This window comes from Zalophus californianus, chromosome 10, assembly GCF_009762305.2.
Source record: "Zalophus californianus isolate mZalCal1 chromosome 10, mZalCal1.pri.v2, whole genome shotgun sequence".
Taxonomy (NCBI): Eukaryota; Metazoa; Chordata; class Mammalia; order Carnivora; family Otariidae; genus Zalophus; species Zalophus californianus.
This window is the reverse complement of record NC_045604.1, coordinates 26,954,539-26,979,732: the sequence shown is the minus strand read 5'-3', so window position 1 is coordinate 26,979,732 and position 25,194 is coordinate 26,954,539. Positions and strand designations below refer to the sequence as shown.

Here is a 25,194-nt window from a genome sequence, read left to right as displayed (position 1 = left end):
AGAGCGTATAGTGTGTTTCAAAATATCTGCATTCAGGAACACATCAATTTCAGAATAGACGCAGAGCCAAACCCCTTCTCTTTCCTCCAGCCCTCTGCCCTGCGGCCATCACCTTGAACTCTTGCCCCAACTCTACTAAAGATGCCAAATAAATGATCCTAAAAACAGTGTATGTGGCCTCTGCCTGACTGCAGAGGCCAACAGTCTGGGCCACTCTGCCCATCACGCTTGGGGGGGACCTATTAGCACTACTTTAAGATGTGAGAGAGACTCAAGCCAGAAGAATATCTTGGCAAGAAGGGAGAGGGTGGAGGTGGGCAGGCCAGCTCAAACGGCCAGAAAGCAGCTACGTTGTGATGTGAGCAGATGAGGGCAAGTCCAGTAGCTTCATAAGAGAAAGACTTAGTCCTTTATAGAGGGGTGGGAAAGGCTTCCTACCAAACCCACGAGAAGCAACATCAACAGCTGGAAGGAGGAGGGTAGGCGATGGAGAAAGAGGAGAGTGAAAGTGCTCTCCCTCTGTTCCTCCTCCCCCTGCAGGGAATTCCACGTTGCATCCTGGGAGTTCCCTGTCTGATATGAGTTATGTGCCCAGGGCTGAATGAGGCCAACAGCGTGTGACAGCTCTGGCCCTCTCTTCCCTCTCTTCCCAGCCCAACCCCTGCCCTGCGAAATCCAGTCCGCCCTTCCTTGCCCAGAGCGGGGCTTCTGGGGTAGCTGGCATAGTGCTGCCAGGCAGGGGCCAGAGAAGTCTTGATGGGGAGACGGGATATGTCTTCCTGCCAGGAGCCCTTTGTGCTGCAATCCTTTGGGAGCTCAGCAGAAACCCTTGCGAGTTCTGTGTTGTTTTGAACTTTCTTATTGCCTTGCATCGAACATCAGCTAGGGCTGGGAAGCAGGATAGCACTCCCTCCTTGGCTGAGGCAGATGTTGTGTTTACCTTTGGAAGTAGGGCTTTCGCTCTTTTTATTTAGCTCCGAGGTGTGAGCACCGTAGAGTGCGACACTGGAGGGGCGCACACACATGCAGTGTGGGAGCAGGTGGCCAGCGGAGGGCTGCAGAGGGCAGACGAGGGAGCTTTCTTTCTCTGCTCCAGCTTTGGAGGTTGCAGAAAGGGCATAGAGTGGAGGGCCGGACAAAGGGAGACATGCTGCCTTTCTGAACCGAGAATGCGGTAGAGGCCATTCTTCCCGAAGTCCAGCATCCTCTTGCTATGACCCCGGGGAGACGGCTTTATCTCTAGGGGCTGGAAGTCCAGCAGACTGAGAGCACATCTCCGAGCTGTGGGTGTCGTAAGCTGGAGATGCTGACGTAAGGAAACTGCTCTGCCTCCTCAAGAAGTGGCCTTTGGTTAAAGCCTGTGGTCCCTGTGCTGATTTTAAGCTCCTCCTCCCCTTCGCCCCCAATCCAAGGTGTTTACGGTAGGACCTGAAAGGCATTCTTCCTTTCTTTGGACTTGAAAGGTATTCCGATGTCTGTTCTCATATACCAAAGTGGACTGCCTTCGAATCAACCCAGAGAAACCTCTCCCTTGCATTATCTGTGTGGGAGAAGATTCTGCTGTCTCTTTGGCAAGGTATCATAACTCAGACAGCTGGGAAGTCCCCCGTGATGTCTAACCTCACCCCACCCTTTCTGGGGCTGAGCTGGTTCTCATAAGGGGTGCCTCTGCCGACAGCCCTTGGCGTCCCAGGGAGGCGGGCAGCCGTGGCCCTTCCCTGCTGGAGCCAGGCCACTGAGGGCTGGGCTGCAGGCTCTCCTCCCCAGCGCTGGTTCCCTGCACAGGCTCTCAGCACACACAGATTTTCCACTGCTGCCTGCTCCATCTCCAGCCAGCCTGGGCAGGGGCCATGTAACTCCCCAGCATGGGGTGGGGATGATGACTTCACAGCCCGACATTCTTGTCGCCTCTCCCAGCTCATGTGTTCAGTCTGGTGCTTAGGGCCAAAAGTACTCCTGATTTGGGTGGGGCTTTCTCGCTCATGTTCTTGGGGACAAAGATTCCTCTCTCCTTTTTTTTTAATGTGTTTCTAAGGGAAATCCTTTTCCTGCGTTTCCAGCATTCTCTCCCTGCCAAGTGTTCCTTCCCCCCTCCGGGAAGCTGTGTGAGTATTTGCGAAGCAACTGTGGAGATCGGGGACTAATGCCCTCTCCTTGGCTAGACGGGTATTTCTGTGGTATCACGGCTGCAGGGAGCAAGGCCTGAGAGCCTCTGGGGGCAGGAAGACTGGAATGGAAAGCCCAAAATTGGGGATTGGCTGAGCTCCGGGTCCCGCATGGCTTTCCCGTGCCCCCTAACCACGGGTCCAGAGAGGATTCCCAAGGCTACTAGGCTCACAGCCCCCACCAGCCCCTCCCTGCCCCAGGGCACGCTGGGAACTGGGACAGCCACTTGCCCGTCTTAAGGCAGCCCCTGCAAGAGCTGAGGGTCGCTTAAGGTGGAGCAGACAGATGAGAGAAAATGGCAAAAGGGAAGTTAAGTGTGTGACTCTGAGAGCATCTAGGCCGGAGCAAAGCCTGACCTTTTTCGCTTTCCTTAATGGGTCTTATTTGGCTTGCTTGGGTCCGAAAAGGCCATCCTGGACCTTTTATTGAGCACCAGATCCATAGGCTGGACTCTGACGGGCCTGGTGTCACCACCTCTGAGGACGGGGAAAAAGGCAGGACTAATTCAGCCCAGGTGTGAACAGTGGGAACAGGGCGGATGGGCTTCGAGGCACAGACAGAAGCAGCACATGGGCTGCCCTGCCCTGAAGGAAGCAGGGTGACCGACCATCCTGTTGGCCTGGGACCCAGGGGGGTTACAGTTTCCGGGGGGGGGGGAGGGGGCGGGCAGGAGCCTCAGTGCCCAAACCCGGGAAGTCCCAGGCACACTGGGACTGGTTAGTCACCCTACAGGGAAGCCTCAGTGGAGTGCAGCCAATGCCACACCCCGGCCCCCTCGGGTGTAGCCTGGTGTCCCGTTGCTTCCCGAGGAGTGGTGTCGCCTCGGCCGCAGACTAGCCAGGTGGTTGCCGAACCTCTCTGGGCCTTAGTCTGCCCCGATGAAACGTGGGGTTCACAGTAGCCGCCACATAGGGTTTGGCGGTGTCTGAATGAGAAGACACGAGTGTTCCTGCTGAAGCATCTGGCACATAGTAATCGCTTAAATGTTAGCAACCTGATTTATTACTCATCCATTCAGTTCATTCACCACATTTGTATGCGTACAATGTGCCTGGCCCTGCTGTAGACCTAAGGAACAAAGACAAAAGTCCTGCCCTCGTGGAGGGCGATAGACAAACATCTTAAGTGAATACATCATGTAATGTGTTAGGGAGAAGGCCTGTGGAGGGGACCAATGACACAGGGCAAGGGGATCGAGGGTCCTGGAGCAGAGAAGCCACATTACTAAATAGGATGGTCAGCGTCGGCCTCACTGAGAAGGTGATGTGTGTGCAGAGAGCCCAAGGACGGAGGAGAATAAGCCCGAGCCAGTGGGGAGCCAGCTGAGCCAAGGGAAGAGCTCGTGCAGGGCCCTGAAATAGAAGCTTATCTAACGCGTTCAGGGAATGACAGGAAGGCTCACTGGGCTGGAGCTCAGCGAACAAGGAGCAAACAGTAGGAGTTAAGGAGTGGGGGGGGGGCGGGGGGCTCTTAGGGGGCCTTATAGACCACCATAAAGGCTTTGGGGCCCAGTTTTACTCCCAGTAAAAGCCAGCAGAGGATTCTGAGTCGGTGAGTGGCAGGGGTGGGGTTTGGAAAAAGATCATTCTGGCTACTGTGTTGGGAGGAGACTGGGCACAGGACAGCAAGGGTGGGAGCAAGGTTACCAGTTAGAGGACAGTTGTCATCACCCGGGTGAGAGAGAATGCCCGCTCCGACCAGGACGGTGGCGGTGGAAAGTGAGACCTGAGTGGACCTTGGGTATTCTTTGAAGATAAAGCTGCCAGGATGTGCTGGCTGATTGGATAGAGTGAGGAGAGGGAGAGAGAGAGGAGGCGAGAGTGGTCACAGGTTATTAGTCTGAGACCAGGGAGGGAGGGCAGGAGGACCTCGGATGGGGGCTTTTAGTCAGACCGTTGTCGTAGCTGCTCTGGTTTTGGCCTCCGTTGGGCTCTTGGGATGTCCCTTAAGATGATCTCTATTATATCTGCTGTCTGCTCTGCCCTCATAGTCATCTACCCACCTTGCTGCGGGGGGCAGGGGGGGAATGGCACCTCCTCGCTGCTTCCTTGAGAAACATCCCAGGGAGATGAACAAATGATCAGAACTCCTATTTCCCACAGGCCAACCTGGCCTCCAGGACAGCAATCCCAAACTGGCACAGCCTCGAGCTCTCGGGTCCTCAGGGAGAAGGACCCAGCCAGGACCCCCTGGCTCCTCTGCCTCTGCCCGTCCGGGGGTCAAGATGCCCTTTCCCAGGCCCTTGCTCTCCCTTCCCACTGGGAACCTGATTTCCCAGAGTGCTGGAGACAGGGAGCCTCTGGGAAGCAGCCCAGTTTGCTTCCAGTTCTTTGGCCAAACCCGCTCCCCCACAGAGCTTGGCTGTGCCGCTCAGCCAGAGGCCAGGGTGGTGCATGTGGGCACCAGGAGGCAAGAGGCCCTGGATAAGAACATCAGCCCCGCTCCCCTGCCTGGCTTCCTGTTCTCCCTCTCCGAAGCACTGGCCGGCCAAAGGGGTCTCCCTTCTTCGACTGTGTAAGTGTGGATGCAGGTTCACCCTCCCACACTTTCCCTCCACGCCGGGTCCTGCGTCTACCCTCCTAGACAGGTGAGGGTCTTGAGGACCTCCCCTGATGGTTTTGTTTTTTGGGTGGAGAAAGGGAGGCCGTCTCAGACCCTGCAAGCAATACCCCGTTGGGGACCCATCTTCCCCATTTTCAAAGTCTTGTTCTGTCCAAATGTCTTCCTTAGGTCTGACCCGAATCTCTCCCTTTGCCACGTAAGGTAGTACCCTCGGGTCCTGTTGAGTGGAGATGGAGAGTAGAGGTGTGCCCACACGCCACGCCCCGGGCCCCTCCGGTGGAAGAGCCCCTCCCACGGACTCGAGTGTGAAGAAGTCCTCTGGCCCTAACTAGATCTCCTACTTGGGCAGAACAGGAAGCACGGGGGTCTTTATTTAAAGGTGTCTTTGGACCACCTTCTCCCATCATCATTTCTCCTCCTTGTTTTTCTTACCTGCTCCTCCCGCTCGTATCTCCTTTTCAGGTCTGTCTGGGAACCCTGCGGACCTGGAGAAACGTAAGCAAGTGTTTGGCCAGAACTTCATCCCCCCCAAAAAGCCCAAGACCTTCTTGGAACTAGTGTGGGAAGCCCTCCAAGATGTCACCCTCATCATCCTGGAGATCGCGGCCATCATCTCCCTCGTCTTGTCCTTCTACCGTCCCCCTGGGGAGGAAAATAAACGTGAGTGTCTAGGGCAGCCCGGCGTGACTCTGACCCCCACCCAAAAGCACCAGTATTCGTGGGGGACAGGTTTGTATCTTAAAAGTTTACCCCACTCTCCAGGGTTGGTTCTCCAAAGAAAACCGACAAGCAGCTAGTCAGCCATTCTTCAGCTCATCCTGATTCCAGGGTCTTCTTCCCCTTCTCCCAGCACATCCTTATGCAGGATATCAGAAGTTCCCTACCCTCACCCAGCCACCAAAACCTGCTTCTCAGAGTGCCCCCCATCAATTATCTGGCATTATGGGAAATAGCAGTGACCTAGAGCCCGGAGCAGGGGGCCTGGCCTTGTTGGGAATCCTAAGTTCTATACATGCGACTGGCCAGTAATTTGCACCGACATGCTTTGTGCTACTTACTCATTAACTTCTTTGGGGCTAACGTAAATACTTACATTGGTGATGACACGATGCCCAACCCAGCTGTCCTCCAGGATCCTCAGAGGATAGCTCCTCTGCCCAAGGGTTGTATTTTCTATGATTCTCTTTCCCTGACTTTCCATCCTGGGGGGCTGTGGAAGCACTCCTCCCATTTTTAGTGTTCCCCAATGCCCCCGGGTGACCCTTACGTTCTGTCCTTTCCCTGGGCTAGAGTGTGGTCTACCTGTAAGTAGCCCAGAAGACGAAGGAGAGGCGGAAGCCGGCTGGATTGAGGGGGCAGCCATCCTCTTCTCCGTGATCATCGTGGTGCTGGTGACTGCCTTCAACGACTGGAGCAAGGAGAAGCAATTCCGGGGGCTGCAGAACCGCATTGAAAAGGAACAGAAGTTCTCCGTGATCCGAAACGGCCACATCATCCAGCTGCCCGTGGCTGAGATCGTGGTGGGTGACATCGCCCAAATCAAATACGGTGAGAGCTCGTGCTTCTTGTACCCTGTCGTCCTCCCTATCTGAGGGCTGGGTCCTTTGGCACAGGGGGGCTGGGAGTCACTGAGGACCCAGAAAGACCCCAAATGGCATTAGTTTCTAGGTTCGTTGAAAGAGGTTTGTTTTTTTTTTTTTTTAAAGATTTTATTTATTTATTTGAGAGGGAGAGAATGAGAGACAGAGACCACGAGAGGGACGAGGGTCAGAGGGAGAAGCAGGCTCCCCGCCGAGCAGGGAGCCCGATGCGGGACTCGATCCCTGGACTCCAGGATCATGACCTGAGCCGAACAGGTTAAGCAGTCGCTTAACCAACTGAGCCACCCAGGCGCCCTGAAAGAGGTTGTTAAGAAGGATTCAAAGAAAGAAGAAAGTCTCCCCAAAGAATGTCACACCTGTACGCTGTGTATCTCAGGGTTAAAAATACATAATGTTGAGGCCATGGGAAGGCGTTTAGGGATCATTGTTTGAATTTATAAGGAGTCTTGTCAGAGATGAAGGCGTCTTTCAGAGGTTCTCCAGGTACCCCCTGGGCCATTGCCCTATAGGTAGGGCCCGCGGGAGCCGCCCTGAGATGCGGTTGGCTGGTTCCCGCCCTCTGACAAGCTCTTCCCTGCCCTCTTCCCCTGTTGCCCCTTCCCTCTGCACACTAGGTGACCTGCTGCCTGCGGATGGGATCCTGATCCAGGGCAATGACCTCAAGATTGACGAGAGCTCTCTGACTGGGGAATCAGACCATGTCAAGAAATCCCTGGAAAGAGACCCAATGCTGCTCTCAGGTATGGTGTCTGGCTGCTCCAGGCCTTGCCCTCTATTCTGGCCCTGCCCCATCTCCTTCTCCTGGGCTCTTTTGGGGCAGGAGCATACTAGTGGGCTGAGTACAAGGTTATCAGTCAACCGAAAAGAGGTTCTCTATGAAGCAAGTGCTGTAGGGGCCTTGACAGGGCTCTGCTGGTTAGCGGTGGGAGTGGGGGAAGGAGCTCTGCCCTAAAGCAGGCAGTTAGACACATTTTTCTCCTTACCCCCCAATTTGTCCGTCTATTTTAAATGGGCCCAGCTCTTGACCTTTTCCTGCTATCTGCTGAGTATATCATTATCCATGGGGGAAGAAGGAAGAGGGACTGTTTTTTTCTAAGTTTGTATTCCACACCAAAGCATGGCCAGGTATAAAAAAACAGCCCTCCTTCCATCTTTTCCTTTCTCATATAGGGACCCATGTCATGGAAGGTTCTGGCCGGATGGTAGTAACTGCCGTGGGTATCAACTCCCAGACTGGAATCATCTTTACCCTTTTGGGAGCCAGTGAGGGAGAAGAGGAGGAGAAGAAGAAAAAAGGTAAAGGGCATCTGGGATGGGATTGTGTCCCCTCCCATCCCCATGGACAGACTAGGAAGCAAGGGACCAGATCTGGACGGAATGCCTGGTGGGAAGAATCTGCTGGATGAAGAATGCAGATGTCCAGACTTCTTGCGGAGATAAAGATGTGGAGCCTGGCTCCCCAGGGTGCTCTGATGAAAACCAAATCAGGCCGCCTTTGAGTCTCGACTCCTGTGTCTGTTTGCGGGTTGTAAAGGCGTGAGATGTAAAGCTTGCCCCAGATGAGCTGGCCAGGTGCTGTGGCCCCGGCAGGCCTCTGTGTAGTCCCCCAGCGCTCAAACAAGAGGGAGTAAGCAAACCATCCAGGCTGAGGGAAGACTGCTGAAAGCCTGGGCTGTCAGTGGAAGAGACGTGGCCAGGAGAGTGGGAACACAGAGGTAATGTCTAGCCCCAGAGTTAGCCCCGTCCTTGCCATTCGCTTGCTCCTAGAGGAAGGACAAACAAGGAAGGAAGGTGAACAAGAAAAAGATACTAAAGAGATCGACACCTTTCCCCTCAGCGTTCCTTCTTTCCTTGGAGAAGAGAAGGATTTCTGTCGCTTGGCTGGAGGACCATCTCAGGCTGTTTCGTGGACGGCAGTGTATCAGGAAACAAAACCCATTCCCTTGAGAACTAGACTAGATTTTTGCAGCTACCTGCAGATGAGTAAGGAGGGACCCGGCCACAGAGACACCTTTCAGAGCCTTTGCCTTCAGGCAGGACCGGTTCCAACCTCTCACTTTCTAACCCCTACCCCACTTCTGCAAGTGATGGGACTCAGCCGGGAGCAGCCTCCCAGCAGCCGCTGTGCTCTGGGAGAGAGCAGCCCAGGTGTGGCTGTGCGCTCACCTGAGGGAGAGGTCTGGTCCACATCCCGGGGAGTCCTGCGACCCCAAGTAGGCGCGGATGTGAGCAGAGACGTGAACTTCCTTTACATCCCCTTCCCTGCCACCCCACCCCTTTTTGCTGTGGCCCTTTTGGGCTCTGAGCAGGACCGACAGATTGGATACCTGATCTCTTAATAGTCACTTTGGGTCTCCACCCCACTTTTTTCTTTCTTGTTCAAACAGGTAAAAAACAAGGAGTCCCTGAAAATCGCAACAAAGGTAACCTCTCCACCCACTCATTTACCATCTCTACCTGCCCACACTCAATCCAGACCTTTCCAGGCCATCTGCCTTCTCCCTTTTCCTCTCCATAAATCTGTTATCTGCTGCTGGGGGCCCCCCAATGCCTCATCCTGAGGAAGGTGCAGAGATTTGGGGGTGGGCTCCAGGTCCCGAGCCCCATCTAAGATGGGACAACAGCACCCCCTGCTGTTGTCTCACGGACCCTCCCCATCAAGGCTTCTCCGGGGGAGCGCGTGGGATTGATCTGCTCTTCCCCGGGACGCCGAGCTCCCTGCTTCACCGCCCTAGGCCAGATTTAAACACCCACGGTCATCCATTTCTGGGCTAGAAGACTTCAGGGTCCCCACGGTGAAGGGAGTCGGGGTGGGCAGTCCCTGCACCCTCCTCTTGCTAGCTTCCTCATCGATGTCCTCTTCTGGTCTGGAGTTCTTCTCTGCTAGGCTTCTTGGGGTGCTTGGACAGAGCCCGTTCTCCGTACCTCTCCCCACTTCCTTCTTTGTTCTCGCCGTCTGTCTTCTTCCTCCCGATCTGGTGTGTGTTTCTTTTTTGGTGGCTGTGTTTACATCCCGTCTCTGTCTTTTTTGTGAGTCTGACAACAGAGACAGTATCTCAGGAAGGGCATCCTAAGCAAAAGGGCCGAGCTCCACAGGGGTGAAGCCGGGGGTGGGGGGTGGGAACCGGCGAGAATGGTTCTCTTGAGACAGCTACTGGAGATTTTTTTTCCTCTGTACCCACGTCATAGTAGTCTTTAGGAGTAAAGTCATCACATCGGAGAAGCAGGGCTCCACAGAAATAATTCTTTAATTTCAGGTCTCTTTAACGCTTCTTTGGAAAGCAAAATGGATTTATGTGTCTATCTTTATCCCTCTTTATTCCAGAGGGTCCCTCCTACCAGTTTCTTCCCTCTCCCCCAAAAGACTTAACCCTCCCCACTCTGTACCTCCCCACCTTCGTCAGGGGAGAAAGGGCATTTCCTTCCCCAGTTATTCAACTGACATAAGAAGGAGCTGGAAAATACCCTGTTTGGGGGTCTGTGTTTCTTCCCTGACAGTCTATAGGGAGAAAGAGATGAACCTTTTAACAGAGCAGACTAGGACCCTCAGGCTCTGGAAACATCTACCAGCCTTCCCCATCAGTCAGCCCCTTTCTGCACTAAAGATTCACTATTTTAAGCACTGAATTCCAGGAAGGATGGTTGTTGGTAATAGCACTTAGTGGCATGACTAATCCTCTTGCTGGAATAAACCTGGCTTGGGGCTCTGAGGTGGTGCCAGGAAGCTGCCACTGAAGAGGAAATCCATACCCTAAAAGCACTCCCGTTTCATCTCCCGTTGTCAGAGTATCATTCTAAAGGCCCTAGCAGAGGGTGGAAGGCATGTTCCTTGCCTGGCATGGGGTGAGAGTGGGCCAGAGCTGACGCTGGGGGTCCAAGGTGGATTCCAGGAAGGAGACAGAGGAGTTTTGGTTCCCACATGCTTGCTCCTCGGCGCTACCACCTCGCGCACTCACCTCTCCTATTTGTGTGCACACCCTAGCAAAGACTCAGGATGGAGTGGCCCTGGAAATCCAGCCACTCAACAGCCAGGAGGGGATCGACAATGAGGAAAAGGAGAAAAAGGCAGCCAAGCTGCCCAAAAAGGAGAAGTCGGTGCTGCAGGGCAAGCTGACGCGCTTGGCTGTTCAGATTGGGAAAGCTGGTGAGTAGGGCAGCGCCTCCTTGGTATTGGGGCTACTCTGGATGCTCGCCACTTTGGCTGTCTTCCTTCTGTCCCAGCCAGGCCGGCAGAAAGAAGCCGAACCTTCCCAGGGGCTCATGCAGCCGAGGTGGCTGTGCCCCTCTCTCTGCCCCCCTCTGGCCACTCCCTGGGCCTCTTCGGAGAGAAGTGTGCTCCTGTGTGCGAGGGTTGAAGACCCCACGCTTGGTCTCTTCCTTCCCAACAGAAGGGAAATAAAGGACTTCTGTCACACGGGGGAGATTTACGTTAGCAAAAGGAGGACATGGACAACCACTCACCTGTTCCATGTGTTGGCTAGTAAATTCCTTCAGGAAGAGAACCCCTAGTACAGGACTAGCACCTGGCCTGGCAGAGCGCGATAAATGCAAAATGAGGACTAGAAGACACGGGAAGACCGTGATTTAGAGGGGTCTTTCCAGAGGAGGGGTCACTCTTGTGTATCGTGAGAGGAAGTGGCTTCTCTAGCCCCTGCCTCTACATTCTCTCTCCACCTTCTGGCGGGGTGGGGCGAGGCGGGGGGTTTGGAGGAAGAAACTGAAGGAAGATTGCCTCTTCCGTGGACACACGTCTCAAGGGACCACCTTGTACCACTGTTTCATTTGCTCCTGACCCCGCCCTTCTGTGGACCACAATCTGTCTAGTCCGGTACATTCTGCGGGGACAGTTCACCTGGGATCTTGTTAAAGTGCAGATTCTGATTCAGGAGGTCCGGGGGCGGGGCCCGAGATTCTGCATTTCTAACAAGCCCCCAGGTGGTGCCAATGCCACTGATCCGCTAACCACACGTCGAGTGGCAAGAATCTATGCGGGGCACTACCGTAGCCACTAACCACGCTGTTTCCCCTTAAATGAATTACAATTAAGTATGAGTAAACATTCAGTTCTTCCATCACATCAGCCTTGTTTCAGTTGGTCAATAACCACACGTAGCTAGCGGCTACCTTATTGGACAGTGCAAACGGGGGATGTTTGAAGCATCACGGAGAGTTCAACTGGACAGCATTCGTCCAGCGTATTCATTCAGTTCTGGTCCCCAACTGATGGTGACCACCGTGAAAACTCTTGCATATCAAGTGTACATGGGGGACATGAATTGCAGGTGTGGAGTCAAGTTACTGAGCCTGGCACACGGGTGTGAAACATTAAACAGACCCCACCCAACCCCTCCTATGGTCCTCTGAACCCCTGCCTTGTCCTTTAGGGAGTACAGGCTTACCTGATGGCTGGCCTCTAGTCTCCTCTCTTGTTTCAGTTTATGTTTCAAGCTGGGCCAGTAGGAGGTGAGGCAAGTCTGGTGCTTTGTACCACCCTGGGAGGCAGTGCTTCCTTGAATTTTGGACCCTAGGCACCTTGTTTGCCTCACCTTAGTCCTGACCCTGCTGAAGCAAAATTCAGAAGAATATGCTTTTATTGATAATAATCACCTCTAGCCTTGCTCTGATCCTCTTGCATCATTAGGCCCTCAAGAAAAGCAAAGACCCACACTTACTATGGTTGGAAGCAGAGCTCTTCCCAGATATTGAGCCACAGATCGGTACAGTGTGCCCAAATACTGATCCCCTCCGCCTTCAGGGTGGCCAGGCAGTCCCCAGGGTGGTTGGAGCCCCTAAGCCAGTTGCTTTCTGACCTCAAAAAAAAATTCTTCCATTCACATCAGTGTGTCGGACGACCAACCTGTCCCAGCTTACTTGGGACTCTCTTGATTTTACCACTGAGAGTCTCACGTCCCAGGAATTGGCTCAGTCTCAGGCAAGCCAGAATAGTTCGTCCCGCAACCAGTGTGCCATTTACAAAAAACCCTCTGTGGGGAAGTGGGTGTAGGGTTGGGTGAAATAGGTGATGGGGATTAAAGATGACACTTACCATGATGAAAATAAATAAATAAATAAATAAATAAGATTAAAATTTTTTTAAATCATAGTTGTTTCTTGATCTTCTTTAAAAAAAAACTCTTTGTGCCTCAATTTCCTCATGAAAGGGGATGATGATACTAACTATCTCACAGGGGTTTTGTGAGGATTAAATGAGTTAGTGTTCATGAAATGCTTGCCTGGCCTATATAGTAAGCACTACAGAAATATTTGCTTATTATAAACATAAGTTACTGTCATATTCTGTCTATGCCATGTCAAGAGAAAGGTCAAGAAGCACTGTTCTAAAGGTTAACCATGTGGGTGACGGGCTAACCCCCTAGGGGCATCGCTGTAAACAAGTCGGGTGAATTACCCGACGTTCCTCAGCTGCTAGGGGAGAAGCCCAAACTGATAAATTCCTAGGAAATAGGCAAATACAGTCACTACATTATGAACTGTAGAAAGAGGGTAGGTCTGAGTTAGAATCATAAAGTGCTGTTTTAGAAAACTAAACCAATTCCTTATTTATGAGCGAGGAAACAGGCCCAGAGAGAGACAACGACTAGTCCGAAGCCACGAGTCAAGTCGGTGCCGTGCTGAAACTAGAACCTGTGTCTGTGGGGGACAAAACCAGCGTCTTCTCCCCCACGCGATAATGTGCACGCCGCCGAGAACGGATAGGGGATTTGGGTCTCACTCCCCAGAAATAGGGGATTTAAACCTTGGTAGCAAAGGCTCCCCCCTATGCCAGCCCCCTTCTGGCAGGGGCGCCTGGGGACACCCCCGAGCCTGGGCTCTCGTGTCTTGTTTCCGGAACAGGCCTCATCATGTCTGCCATCACGGTTCTCATCCTGATCCTGTACTTTGTGATCGACAACTTCGTGATCCGCCGCAGACCGTGGCTATCAGAGTGCACTCCCATCTACATCCAGTACTTTGTCAAATTCTTCATCATCGGCATCACCGTACTGGTGGTGGCCGTGCCAGAGGGGCTGCCACTGGCCGTCACCATCTCGCTGGCCTACTCTGTGAAGGTAAGGCTGCAACGGGGCCGCCTCTTCTTTTGGGGTAGAGGTGGGAGGGGAGGGTGCCATGGCCTCCAGTGACAGGATGGGACATCCTATCTCCGCAACCTCTGGGGGGCGCCTCACAAGAGCAGAAGCCTCTGGCACCGCACAAGGTGCCAGACTTGCCAGATGCAACGACCATCTTGATGGGTTGCATCCAGGTTGAGGTAACCCAGGAGCATCTGAAGAAGAGTCACAAAAATTGTCTCCTGCATTTTTGTGCAGACAAAAGCATGAAACGTGGAGACATGTTCACTAAAAAATGGCCTTTGACCTATATTTGGCAGAGCTCCATCGGTCTCCTCTCAAGTCTGTTCTCATCTTCTTTGTAGAAAATGATGAAAGACAATAACTTGGTGCGTCACCTGGATGCTTGTGAGACAATGGGCAACGCCACAGCCATCTGCTCTGATAAGACCGGCACGCTGACCATGAACCGCATGACTGTGGTACAGGCTTACATTGGAGACACTCATTACCATCAGATCCCAAGCCCTGACGCCCTCATGCCCAAGGTCCTGGACCTTATTGTCAATGGCATTTCCATCAACAGTGCCTATACCTCCAAGATTCTGGTAAGCTCTTTCTTTACCTGGACAGTTAGAGTGGGTGGTTGGAGGGGACCATTAATTTTCTCTGGACAGAGGAATTTTCTCTTGTCTATTCTGCCTGAGTTGCCACCCCACATTCCCACTCCCTACTCCTCAATGAACATGTTTGCGGTGATGAGGGGTTGATTCGTGGGAGTATCCGAGTTGGGGGTGGGAGGCAGGTAGAAATCCGGGTGTCTGAAATGCCCACCAATCACCATATCATGGCAGTATCTCTAGAAGAGATAGGTTTGTCAGGGGTAAATTACATACTTTCTAGAAACTAAGAGAGGGTGTTCAAATGAAAACCCACACAGAGCGAAAGACCAGCACCACCCCTAGGGCAGACTAGAACATCGCTAAGCCCAGAATGGCTCGGGGACCACAGTTACCACTGACCGCTGTCTGCTTACCCTTGGAAAAAAGACAAATGCGGTCTCCCCGCATGGGCTCCGGGCACATACATGAATGTTTCATCGGGGAGTTCTTTCCTTCCTAAGGTCTCTCCCTAGTCAGGGCATGTTACTCAACAGCGTATCCAATTTTTCCCTCAGCCTCCGGAGAAGGAGGGAGGCCTCCCACGGCAGGTGGGCAACAAGACCGAGTGTGCCCTTCTGGGCTTTGTCACTGACCTGAAGCAGGATTACCACGCCGTGCGCAACGAGGTGCCCGAGGAGAAGCTCTACAAGGTGTACACCTTCAACTCTGTGCGCAAGTCCATGAGCACGGTCATTGAGAAGCCCAGCGGGGGCTACCGCATGTACAGCAAGGGCGCCTCTGAGATCATCTTGCGCAAGTGAGCACCCCTGCCCCCACTCTTCCTTCCGTTCCAGATCCTCCCCGCTGGAAGGTCTGGGTGACACGTGAGCCCCCCTTCCAGGTGGTGACACCGTCACTAATAGCTGAGCACTTATTCAGGCCGAGGCTTATTTTCAAGTGCCTCGGGTGTCCCCTTCTGCTTAATCTTCACAACCCAGTGCAGTAGATGCTATTTTCATCCCTGTTTTACACACGAGAACGCAGGGGTACGGGAAGTAAAGTAACTTGCTCAGGGTGAAACAGCTAAGAGTGGCGCAGCCAGGATTCAGACCTCAACAATCCGAGCTTTCATCTTCTCATGTGAAACCCGAGGAGTACCCACGGGTTACTATGAGTAGATGGGTCCATGCGCACTGGTGCGCCTAGGACATGTTGTGAGTTCAGTTCTAGAATTGCCGCAATGAAAAGAGGCAAATGAGTCTTTCTGGTTCCCCAGTGCATACAAAACTCATAGTTACACTAGATTGTAGTCTGTTAAGTGTGCAGTAGCCTTTTGTATAAAAAAAACAACGTACATACCTTATTTTAGAAATACTTTATTGCTAAAAAATGCTCGCCATCATCTGAGCTTTAGCGATCATCAGCTTCTTGCTGGTGGAGGGTCTTGCCCCCGTGTTGCTGGCTGCTGGCTGATCAAGGCGGTGGGTGCTGAAGGACCGGGCAGCTGTGGCAGGTTCTTAAAATAAGACAATGACATGTGCCGCATTGATTGACTCTTTTTGTGAATGATTTCTCTGTAGCATGAGATGCTATTTGAGAGCATTTTATCCACAGTAAAACTTCTTTCAAAATTGGAGTCATTTTGCCTCAAACCCTGCTGCTGCTTTATCAACTAAGTTTATGCACGATTCTAAATCCTCTCTTGTCATTTCAACGGTCTCCACAGCATCTTCATCAAGAGTAGATTCCATCTCAAGATACCATTTTCTTTGCTCATCTGCAAGAAGCAACACCTCATCTGTTCAAGTTTGATCATGATATTGCAGCCATTCAGTCCCATCTTCAGGCTCCACTGCTAATTCTAGTTCTCTCGCTGTTTCCACCACATCTGCACCTACTGTCTCCCCTGAACTCTTGAACCGTGAGGGTCAAAGTCATCCATGAGGGTTGGAATCAACTTCTTCCAAACTGCTGTTAGTGTTGATATTTTGGCCTAAATCACAGATGTTCTTTATGGCATTTAGGCTGGTGAATCTTTTCCAAAAGGTTTTCGATTTACTTTGCCCAGATCCATCAGAGGAATCTTTTATCTCTGGCAGCTATAGCCTTACAAAATGTGTTTCTTAAATAATAAGTCTTGAAAATTGAAATTACTCCTTAATGCACAGACTGCAGAATGGATGTCATGTTAACGGGCATGAAAACAACATTAATCTCATTGGGCATCTCCATCAGAGCTCCTGGGTGACCAGGTGCATTGTCAGTGAGCGGTCATATTTTGAAAAGAATCTTTTTCTGAGCAGTAGCTCTCAATGGTGGGCTTAAAAACATTCCATAAACCATGTTATAAACAGATGTGCTGTCATCCAGGCTTTGTTGTTCCATTTACAGAGCACAGTCAGAGTGGGTTCAGCATCATTCTAAGGGCCCTGGGATTTTCAGAATGGTAAATGAGCACTGGCTTCAATTTAAAGTCACCGGCTACATGCGCTCCTAACGAGCAAGTCAGCCTGTCCTATGGGACTTTGAAGCCAGGCACTGACTTCTCTTTAGATGTGAGAGTCCTAGATGCCATCTTCCAGTACGAGGCTGTTTTATCCACATTGACAATCTGTTGTTTAGTGTAGCCACCTTCATGAATGATCTTAGCTAGACCTTCTGGATCACTTGCTGTAGCTTCTACATCACCACTTGCTGCTTCAGCTTGCACTTTTATGTCCCAGAGATGGCTTCTTTCCTTAAACCTCAGGACCCAACCTCTCTAACCTCTGCTGCTTCAGACTTCTTCTGCAGCTTCTTGATCTCTCCCAGCCTTCAGAGAATTGTGGAGAGTTAGGGCCTGGCTCTGGATTAGGCTTTGGCCTGAAGGGAATGTCGTGGCTGGTTTCGTCTTCTATCCAGACCACTCAAACTTGTTCCAGATCAGCAATAAGGCTGTTTTGGTTTCCTAGGAACAGCGTTTTTCATTTCCTTTGAGAACCTTTCCTTTGCATTCACAGCTTGGCTGCTGGGCACAAAAGGCCTAGCTTTCAGCCTCTCTCGGCTTTCGACTTGCCTTCCTCACCAAGCTCAATCATTTCTAGCTTTTGATTTAATGTGAGACACATGCGACTCTTCCATTCACTTGAGCACTTAGAGGCCACCGCAGGGGTATCCATGGCCTAATTTCAATAGTGTCGTCTATTAGGGGAGAGGGAGGCCCGGGGAGAGGAAAAGAGAAGGGGAAAGAGCCAGGCAGTGGAGAAGTCAGAACACACGCAACATTATCAATTAAGTTTGCCACCTAAATGCAGGTGACTGTTGATGTCCCCAAACAATTACAATAGTAGCATCAAAGATCACTGATCACAGATCACCGTAACAAATAAAATAATGATGAAAAAGTTTAAAATACTGCAAAACTTACCAAAAAGTGGCACAGAGACATGAAGTGAGCAAATGCTGTTAGAAAATTGGTGCCAACAGACTTGCTCGATGCAGGGTGGCCACAAAACTTCAATGTGTAAAAAAGAAGAAAACAAAAACAGTATCTGCGAAGTGCAGTAAAGCAAAGTGCAATGAAACGAGGTATACCTGCACGTAAAATGCCGGGCACATAGCAAGTACTAGAAATGGTAGTTGTATGTCTCCTTCTCCTTCTCATGCTCAGTTCTGATTATAGGAAGTTGCATAACTTCATCAAGTGGCTAGACCGTTCACAGGTCATTAAAGCTGACCTGTGTGGATCCAGGGCCAGTAGCTGAATTAACCGGTGTCTCTGTTCAGCTCTAGCCACCTTCTTTCAATCAGCCCATACCTGTGGAGCAGGCCCTACGCACCAAGTACCGTTCTAGTACTATGCTAGAACCGGGAATTAAAAATGTCTCTCCACCTTTGAGAAGTTCAGAAGACAGGTGATCCATCCACAAATGACCCTTGGCGTCACATTCACAGATGAGCAGATGAATAGGACCAGACGACATGGGAGAGTCACACCCTCCACTTACCTAGACCTCATCCACCTCCAGACCACCTCACCCCAGCCAAAAGGGACTCAGCTGGACAATGGATAGATTTCTGGCCTTGGGACAGCGTCTGTACGAGTAATGCAGAGGCACCCGAATGTCTTCAAATGAGTGTAGAGACATATTGGGTGGGAAGGGGGTGCCACCTCCTCATTGTGTGCCTCCCCAGGTGTAACCGAATCCTGGACAAGAAAGGGGAAGTGATGCCTTTCAAGAATAAGGACCGAGACGAGATGGTCCGCGCTGTCATCGAGCCCATGGCCTCCGAGGGCCTCCGAACCATCTGCATAGCTTACCGGGATTTCAACGACGGAGAGCCCACATGGGACAATGAGAACGAAATCCTCACTGAACTCACGTGTATCGCAGTGGTGGGCATTGAGGACCCTGTGCGCCCAGAGGTGAGGCTTTGGCTTTGGCCAAAGGGTAAGAAGCCATGAAGGGAGGGGCACCTGGGTGGCTCAGTTGGTTAAGCGACTGCCTTCGGCTCAGGTCATGATCCTGGAGTCCCGGGATCGAGTCCCACATCGAGCTCCCTGCTCAGCGGGGAGTCTCCTTCTCCCCCTGGCCCTCTTCCCTCTCGTGCTATCTCTCGTTCTCTCTCTCTAAAATGAATAAATAAAATCTTTAAAAAAGAAAACATGAAGGGAAGCCTTCCAACAGCCTCTGGCCCATGAGCAAGGCAAGCGCGACATAATGGGAAGCCAGCCCAAAGTCACGGGAATTGGGGGGACTCGTTCCATTTCTAGCTGTGACCCCAGGCAAGTTACCTAACAGCTTCTCACTTACAGGGATAGAGGTTTCTGTGCCTCCTGCTTCACAAAACTGCTGTAGAGTGCTGAGCTGGTAGAAGCTGGCATTCTGACGGTTAATGCTGTCTGAGGGGTGAGAGGCATAGGTTTAATTGAGCTTATGATCTGGTGCCTGAGAACAGTCAGGAGGCGGAGTTAACCAGGACACCAACTTTGCCTCCAGCCACCTTCTTTCAATTAGTACATTCTTGCCGAGTGCCCGTAGAAATGCTGAACCGTATTCCAAACACCAAGGCCTTGAAAAAGTCTCTGCTTATAAGAAGTTCAGACAGATGGACTGTGAGTTGGTCAAGGCCCAAGGGCATGGGAAACTATAAAGAATTAACTGGCTGGAGTATGGGCCAGGGAGGTGGAGAATGGTAAAATCTTCTCCTAGAAAGGAAGACAGTGGCCAAATCCCAAAGTATATGCCCTGCTAAGGAGTCTAGACTGTAAGGAGAGGAAGCTTTCACGCCTGGCTCCTGAAGCAGATTTCCTCTTCAACTCATGGTACAGGAAGGCAAATTCAAGGGTAGTATTATGGGTAGGACAGAAGTGAGGTGGCACCAAACAATATAACAATGACTAGACGTGGCCTGTCCCCATGGTGCCACTCCTAGGGTGCCTGTCTCCTGTCCACAATGAAGGGACCCCGGACAGGGGCAGCTCAGCAGGCCTCACCGCCCCCACCTCCTCCTCCTTACTCTCCACAGGTACCCGAAGCTATTGCCAAATGCAAGCGAGCTGGGATTACTGTCAGAATGGTGACAGGTGACAACATCAACACAGCCCGGGCCATCGCCACCAAATGTGGTATTGTGACACCTGGGGATGACTTCTTGTGCTTAGAAGGCAAAGAATTCAACCGACTTATCCGCAATGAGAAGGGAGAGGTGGGTCCCGGCTGGGAAGACCCAAGGCCTCATTTGGCACCTGGTCGTTGGGGGGGTGGGGGGCACGGCTCTCACATCTGGGACACGGGAGAAAGTGGCTGGGTTTTGTTCTTGTTTGTTTGTTTGTTTGTTTTGAAGATCTAATTGGCTTTATTAAATGGTTTCATGAATTGGGCAGCATCCCATATAGCAAGTAGGGGAAGCTGTGAGGAGTTGGACTGCAAGTGCGTGGTTTGTTAACTAAAATCTATTTAGAGCAAACCTTCTACCGGGGCTGCTCAGGTGGGAAAACTGGGGGTTTTCTTTCTTCTCTTCATCCTCCGTCCTAAGCTGTCTTTTGAGACAGTGTCACTGACTTCTCACATCTTCCCGATTGTGTTCAGCCACGGGATGCTTTCGTACCGATTCCCCTCCACCTCACCCTCCTGTGTCACTGCCCTGTGACTAGTGGTGGGTGGCACGGGTCTGCGAGAGGATGTGGTCTGGGTGTGGAGCAGACCAGAGCTTCCTGGTCTGCACAGAAACCAAACTGGAGACCTCAGAAGCACCTTAGCCAACAGCGGGCCCTGGCCCACCTCCTGTCAAGGGTCCAGGAAATAGGGCATTGGCTCCCCAGTAGGGAACTGGGAGGGAAGTGAAGACACGCAGGGCCTGAATGGTCACCATCAATAAATCTGCCCTGGGGGACTGAGCTGGCTGTTTCCGTCTCCCCTGGAGGCCGTGGTAACACCCACCATGGGCTGTGGCAGGCCAGCTCTCCCAGAATCTCAGAGCGCAGGGAGATGTAAACTTCGCCCGGATGGCTGTTCCGAGCTTGACTGACCCGGTGTGGTCTGGTGTTGGCAGGTGGAGCAAGAAAAGCTGGACAAGATCTGGCCGAAGCTTCGAGTCCTGGCGCGATCATCCCCCACGGACAAACACACATTGGTAAAAGGTGAGCTCGGCTCCTGACCGGGTGCCTGGGGCAGATGATGGCAGGCTGGGCAACAAGACAGAAAACAAGAACCACTGGCCAAAGCAACTCTCTTGTCTTGAATAGGAAGGTCCCAGGAGAGCTGTCCAGCTCATGGCAGGGCGGGGGAGGGGAAGCAGACAATTTAGCAAACATCTGCATAGAAGACCTGTAATAAAGTTGTCTTCAAACATCGTATCTTGTTTGCCAATATTACTGTGTACTAGTCAGAGCAGGTTAAATTGTTCCCATTTTGCCATTGAGGAAGTTTGAGGCTGAGAAGACAACTTACCCAGATTGCCCTGCTGGTGAGCGGAAGTGGTATGGTTCAACCCCCAGGTCTCTGTCTTCAAATCACCCGGCGCTTTCTCCAGCACATACTGGCTGCCTTCGGGCCCCCGCTAGGCTAACCTGACGAGGACAGACTCAGAGCTCAGAGCGCCACCGGGAAACAATTGACAGCCTTTGGGTGATGCTATAGAGCCTCCATCATCAGAAAGAAAGAAGGAAAGAACAAAGTAGAAAGGGAGGTGGTCCACACACACACACACACACACACACACACACACACACACACTCACACTCACACTCACACACGCACACACTTCTATGGCACCAGCCTGGACTCCAGAGAAAGGGCATCCAGGTTTCGTGTGTGTGTGTGTAGATGTGTGCACACGTGCATGTGTGTACCTTTTGGTGTCCAGCTCTGACACCCTGATCTCCTGTCCTCTCCTTGGCTGGAAGCAGCCAGCCTCCTGGCAAGTGTAATTTTCCGCTTTCACTCTTCCCTCCAGTTGTTTGCTTCCTGCTCCTGCTCAGGTAGCACATGGCCTCGTTGGCTGAGATAGGATGGAATGATGGCTGGGCTTCACCTGCTGGCTATGGGACCCTGCAAGGCCTTTCCCCTCTCTGGGTTTCAGTTTTCTCATCTGTAAGGTGATAGGAGTTGCTCAGAGCATGGATCTCTCTGGATCCCCTCCAGGCCTCTGATTGTATCATGCCTGTGGCTTCCGGCTGCCTGTTACTGGACCCTTGGCTTCTCCCCCTTCAAGGTGCTGTGCCTGCTGGCGCCCGAGGCTGAGACACTGCTCCCCGCCCCGCCACCACCAGGGGGCAGGAGAGCACCGTCCGCCCAGTGCCCAGTCAGCCAACCTCAGCCCTGTGGGGCCTGGTCTACCCCTTCTTGTGGTTGTTTTCAGCTAGTAGCTGGACTTCGATGTATAAATGGCCTGTGTTTCTTGCCCGCTGCCAGGGTGAAGCCTGGACGAGGTGCTCCTCCAGCCCTCCCTCTAACCCTCAGATGGCTGAGCGGAACAAGGCAGAGCAGTAGCAGCTTCTCAGGAGCTGACAGATCTGTCGGCGCTCAGAAGGGGGGGGGTTACACTTTCAACATGCTATAAAGTGAGCTTGTCACCCACAAGAAAAGAAAAGAAAAGGAAGGGAGGTGGTAGCAGGGACCAGGGAAGAAGACCCACAAAGGGCCTCGGTGGGGAGCAGAGGGCTTCCACACGGCCTGCGGGTAGCGCATGTGGACTGGGCTTCCCAGGCATCATCGTACTGTTTTCCCAGGCATCATCGACAGCACTGTTGGGGAGCAGCGGCAGGTGGTGGCTGTCACCGGTGATGGCACAAATGATGGGCCGGCTCTGAAGAAAGCAGACGTTGGTTTTGCCATGGTAAGCAGCTCGGCGCACTGTCCCTGCCTGCAAGCTGCCTTATCCACCCGGAAGCCAGGACGGGCCTCTTGCAGCCTGCCGCTTCCTGTACCTTCACCCCCTCCTTGTGCTCTTTTCTCTGACACCATCTCTCCTGCTGACCTGGCCGGTAAAAGTTTGTGTAATGGGAGACCCATCAGGTATGAAGACTAGATGACCCAGGCAGGGAAATCATGACGCCTCATTACCGTGAACGTGGTCATGTTGTCTGCCTAGGCAGACCATAGAAAATCCAGGTTCCCTATGAAGCATGTATGCCGTGGCCAGCACTGTTCATCACTCTGCTTTTCACTTGTGAGGCCAGGAGCATCAGAATCACTTGGAAAGTTCATTTAAAATCATGTATTACAAGGTTCCACAAGTGGATATCTTGATTCAGTAGCATCTGGGTAGGTCCCAGAGATGTTTGGCATTTCCTAACAGCCACGCTTGTTGATTCTGAGGGTTGCAGCAAATGTGGAAGCCCCCAGATGGCCAAGGACGTCCTCACACTCAAGTGGCTTGTGATTGTAAGCCTCCCGTGTGTATTGAACTATTGGTGATTTTTAAGCAGTGGAAAGAGATTCAAGAAGTAACCTGTCTTTACGGTGCTCCCTTTAACAACAACAACAACAACAACATCGATTCTAGGAAGTTTCAAGAAGACACAGAAGTAGAGAGAATAGTTTAGTGAATCCCCATGTACCTGTCACGCAGCATTAATTATCAATACCTGGCCCGACTTGTTTCACTGAATGTCCCACCTCCGCAACTTCTCCCATCTCCAGCTGGACTGTTCTGAAGCAAATAAAGGACATCACGTCATTTCATTTGAGTGTTAGTATACGCCTCTGATAAGCGTGCATCGAGGACATACATCTAGAAGAATCATAGCACCGTTGTCTCACAACAGTTTGAGCCCTTACTATCATCAGTCATCTAGTCCATCCCCCCCGTTGCCCCAAGTGCTTCATAAATTCTCTTTTTTTGTCCAAATCAGATCTAAATAAGAGCCATACGCTGCAATCACTTGCTGTGTCTCTTAGAGCTCTTAATCTATAGCAGGAGTTTTTGAAGCGTGCTCCTCCTCCCAGCTAGGCCTGGAAACCTATAGAAATGCAGATTCTCAGGCCCATCGCAGCTCTTCTGGATCTGACAGCTCAGTGTGGGGGCCCAGCAATCTGGGCTTTCACAAGCTCTTGACATTTCTGTCACACCCTAAAGGTTACGAACCACTGGTCCTATAGGATCCTTGTGTCAGATGTCCCCAAGACCAGCCTTTACCATTTGTGGATTCACTGGATGGGCTCATGAGACTCGGCATAGGGTTTGTACTCATGTCTAAGACTTATTCCATGGGTATAGTAAGGGAGAAGTCTGGAGGAATCCACATGCAGGCTTTCTGCTCTCTCCTTCAGTGAGGGCTCACACAGAGCACACTCTTCCCCTGGCAACACACGTGTGATGTTTCTACCCGGGGAAGCCCATCAGAGACCCAGTGCCCAAAGTTTTTATTGGGGTTGGTCATATAGTCACTTTTTGCCTAATACGTGCTAAGATTCCAGATTCCTAGGGGTGCCTGGGTGGCTCAGTCAGTTGAGCATCCAACTCTTGGCTTTGGCTTGGGTCATGATCTCGGGATCGTGAGATCGAGCTCTGCATTGAGCTCCACACTCAGCAGGGAGTCTGCTTGAGATTCTTTCTCCCTCTGCCCCTCCCCCCATTCACACTTGCTCTCACTCTCTCTCAAATAAATAAATAATTAAATCTTTTTTTTTTTTAAGAGAGATTCCAGACTCCTAGAAGGAAAGAGAAAACATATTATTCAGGCACAGTCTAGGCACAATGAACCACTAATTAATTTTCGGTTAATTGTGGACTGGGAGCGTTCTGAGAGCCAAGGTCCCAGATGCTAACTCAGGGCCAACCTCACAAATAGCCCTTTCTAAAGATAACAGCACACTATGTCAGCTCTCCTGCCCAATCCCCTCCATCTTTTTTCCTAGCTATTTGATTTTGAAGGAACCAGGCTGGTTGAATACACAGAATAATGCATAGTGTAGATTTTGTTGATTGTATTCCTGTCATATGCAATCAGATTCTAGATCCCATCTTTCATTAGGGGCTGCAAAATAATGTCCAGATTTTCTCTATTTATTAACTTGAAGACTTCTATAGAAAGAAACTTGCCCTCAAGGATTATTTGGTTACTCTGAGGTTGAGGCTCAGGTTCCTATATGAAAGGCAGCTAAATGCCTGATCCTTTTTCTTTATTTACTAGTTTTCAAAATGAGTTGACTTTTTAGGATACCCCAAAGATGACCGATGAATTATATATATATGTTTTTAAATTTTATTTTTTAAGTAGGCTCCATGTCCAAACAGGGCTTGAACTCATAACCCCAAGATCAAGAGTTGCACATTCTACTGAGTAAGGCAGCCAGGCACCCATGAATTATATTTTTTAAATTAACTCTACTAAGTTACTCTACTAAAAACCGTTCATTGTTTATTTTTTTAATATCATTATGAACTCACAGATTTAAGTATATTTGATGCGTTTCAATCCATTGCCTTTGTTATTATTTTGACGTTCACATTGACTTGTCAATAGCCTCATGAATACTGCTGGGTCCTTTAGATACAACCCCAGTTGTCCTTAATACCTTCCTTGGCTTCTGGCATGATAAGATGTTCCAGAATCATCATACATATTTCTCATCCTAGATCTGGAATCATCCATTTCTCAAAGAGTCCTGCTTTTTAGTAAGAAATGGTACTTAGAGAACACATCTGAATGTCAGGATGTTCCTTAACTACCACGTAAATCATTGTTTCTAGATCTTTTCAATGGTT

At 51.2% G+C, this 25,194-nt stretch overlaps 1 protein-coding gene across 8 annotated transcripts in view; it reads left to right on the top strand.

Moving 5' to 3' along the window:
• ATP2B4 (ATPase plasma membrane Ca2+ transporting 4) overlaps nt 1-25,194 on the top strand; it is a 94,289-nt gene that overhangs the window by 48,856 nt on the left and 20,239 nt on the right. For 6 of the 8 annotated variants that reach the window (XM_027611035.1, XM_027611043.1, XM_027611036.2 and 3 more), the window contains exons 3-15: nt 5,191-5,388; nt 6,019-6,276; nt 6,944-7,069; nt 7,500-7,625; nt 8,717-8,752; nt 10,312-10,473; nt 13,185-13,399; nt 13,765-14,007; nt 14,577-14,818; nt 18,175-18,406; nt 19,510-19,689; nt 20,536-20,623; nt 22,214-22,320. In XM_027611035.1, coding sequence (XP_027466836.1) covers nt 5,191-5,388; nt 6,019-6,276; nt 6,944-7,069; nt 7,500-7,625; nt 8,717-8,752; nt 10,312-10,473; nt 13,185-13,399; nt 13,765-14,007; nt 14,577-14,818; nt 18,175-18,406; nt 19,510-19,689; nt 20,536-20,623; nt 22,214-22,320 — 2,213 coding nt within the window. The remainder of the gene's footprint in view (nt 1-5,190; nt 5,389-6,018; nt 6,277-6,943; nt 7,070-7,499; nt 7,626-8,716; nt 8,753-10,311; nt 10,474-13,184; nt 13,400-13,764; nt 14,008-14,576; nt 14,819-18,174; nt 18,407-19,509; nt 19,690-20,535; nt 20,624-22,213; nt 22,321-25,194) is intronic. The other 2 variants (XM_027611040.1, XM_027611042.2) reach the window with 1 other exon arrangement.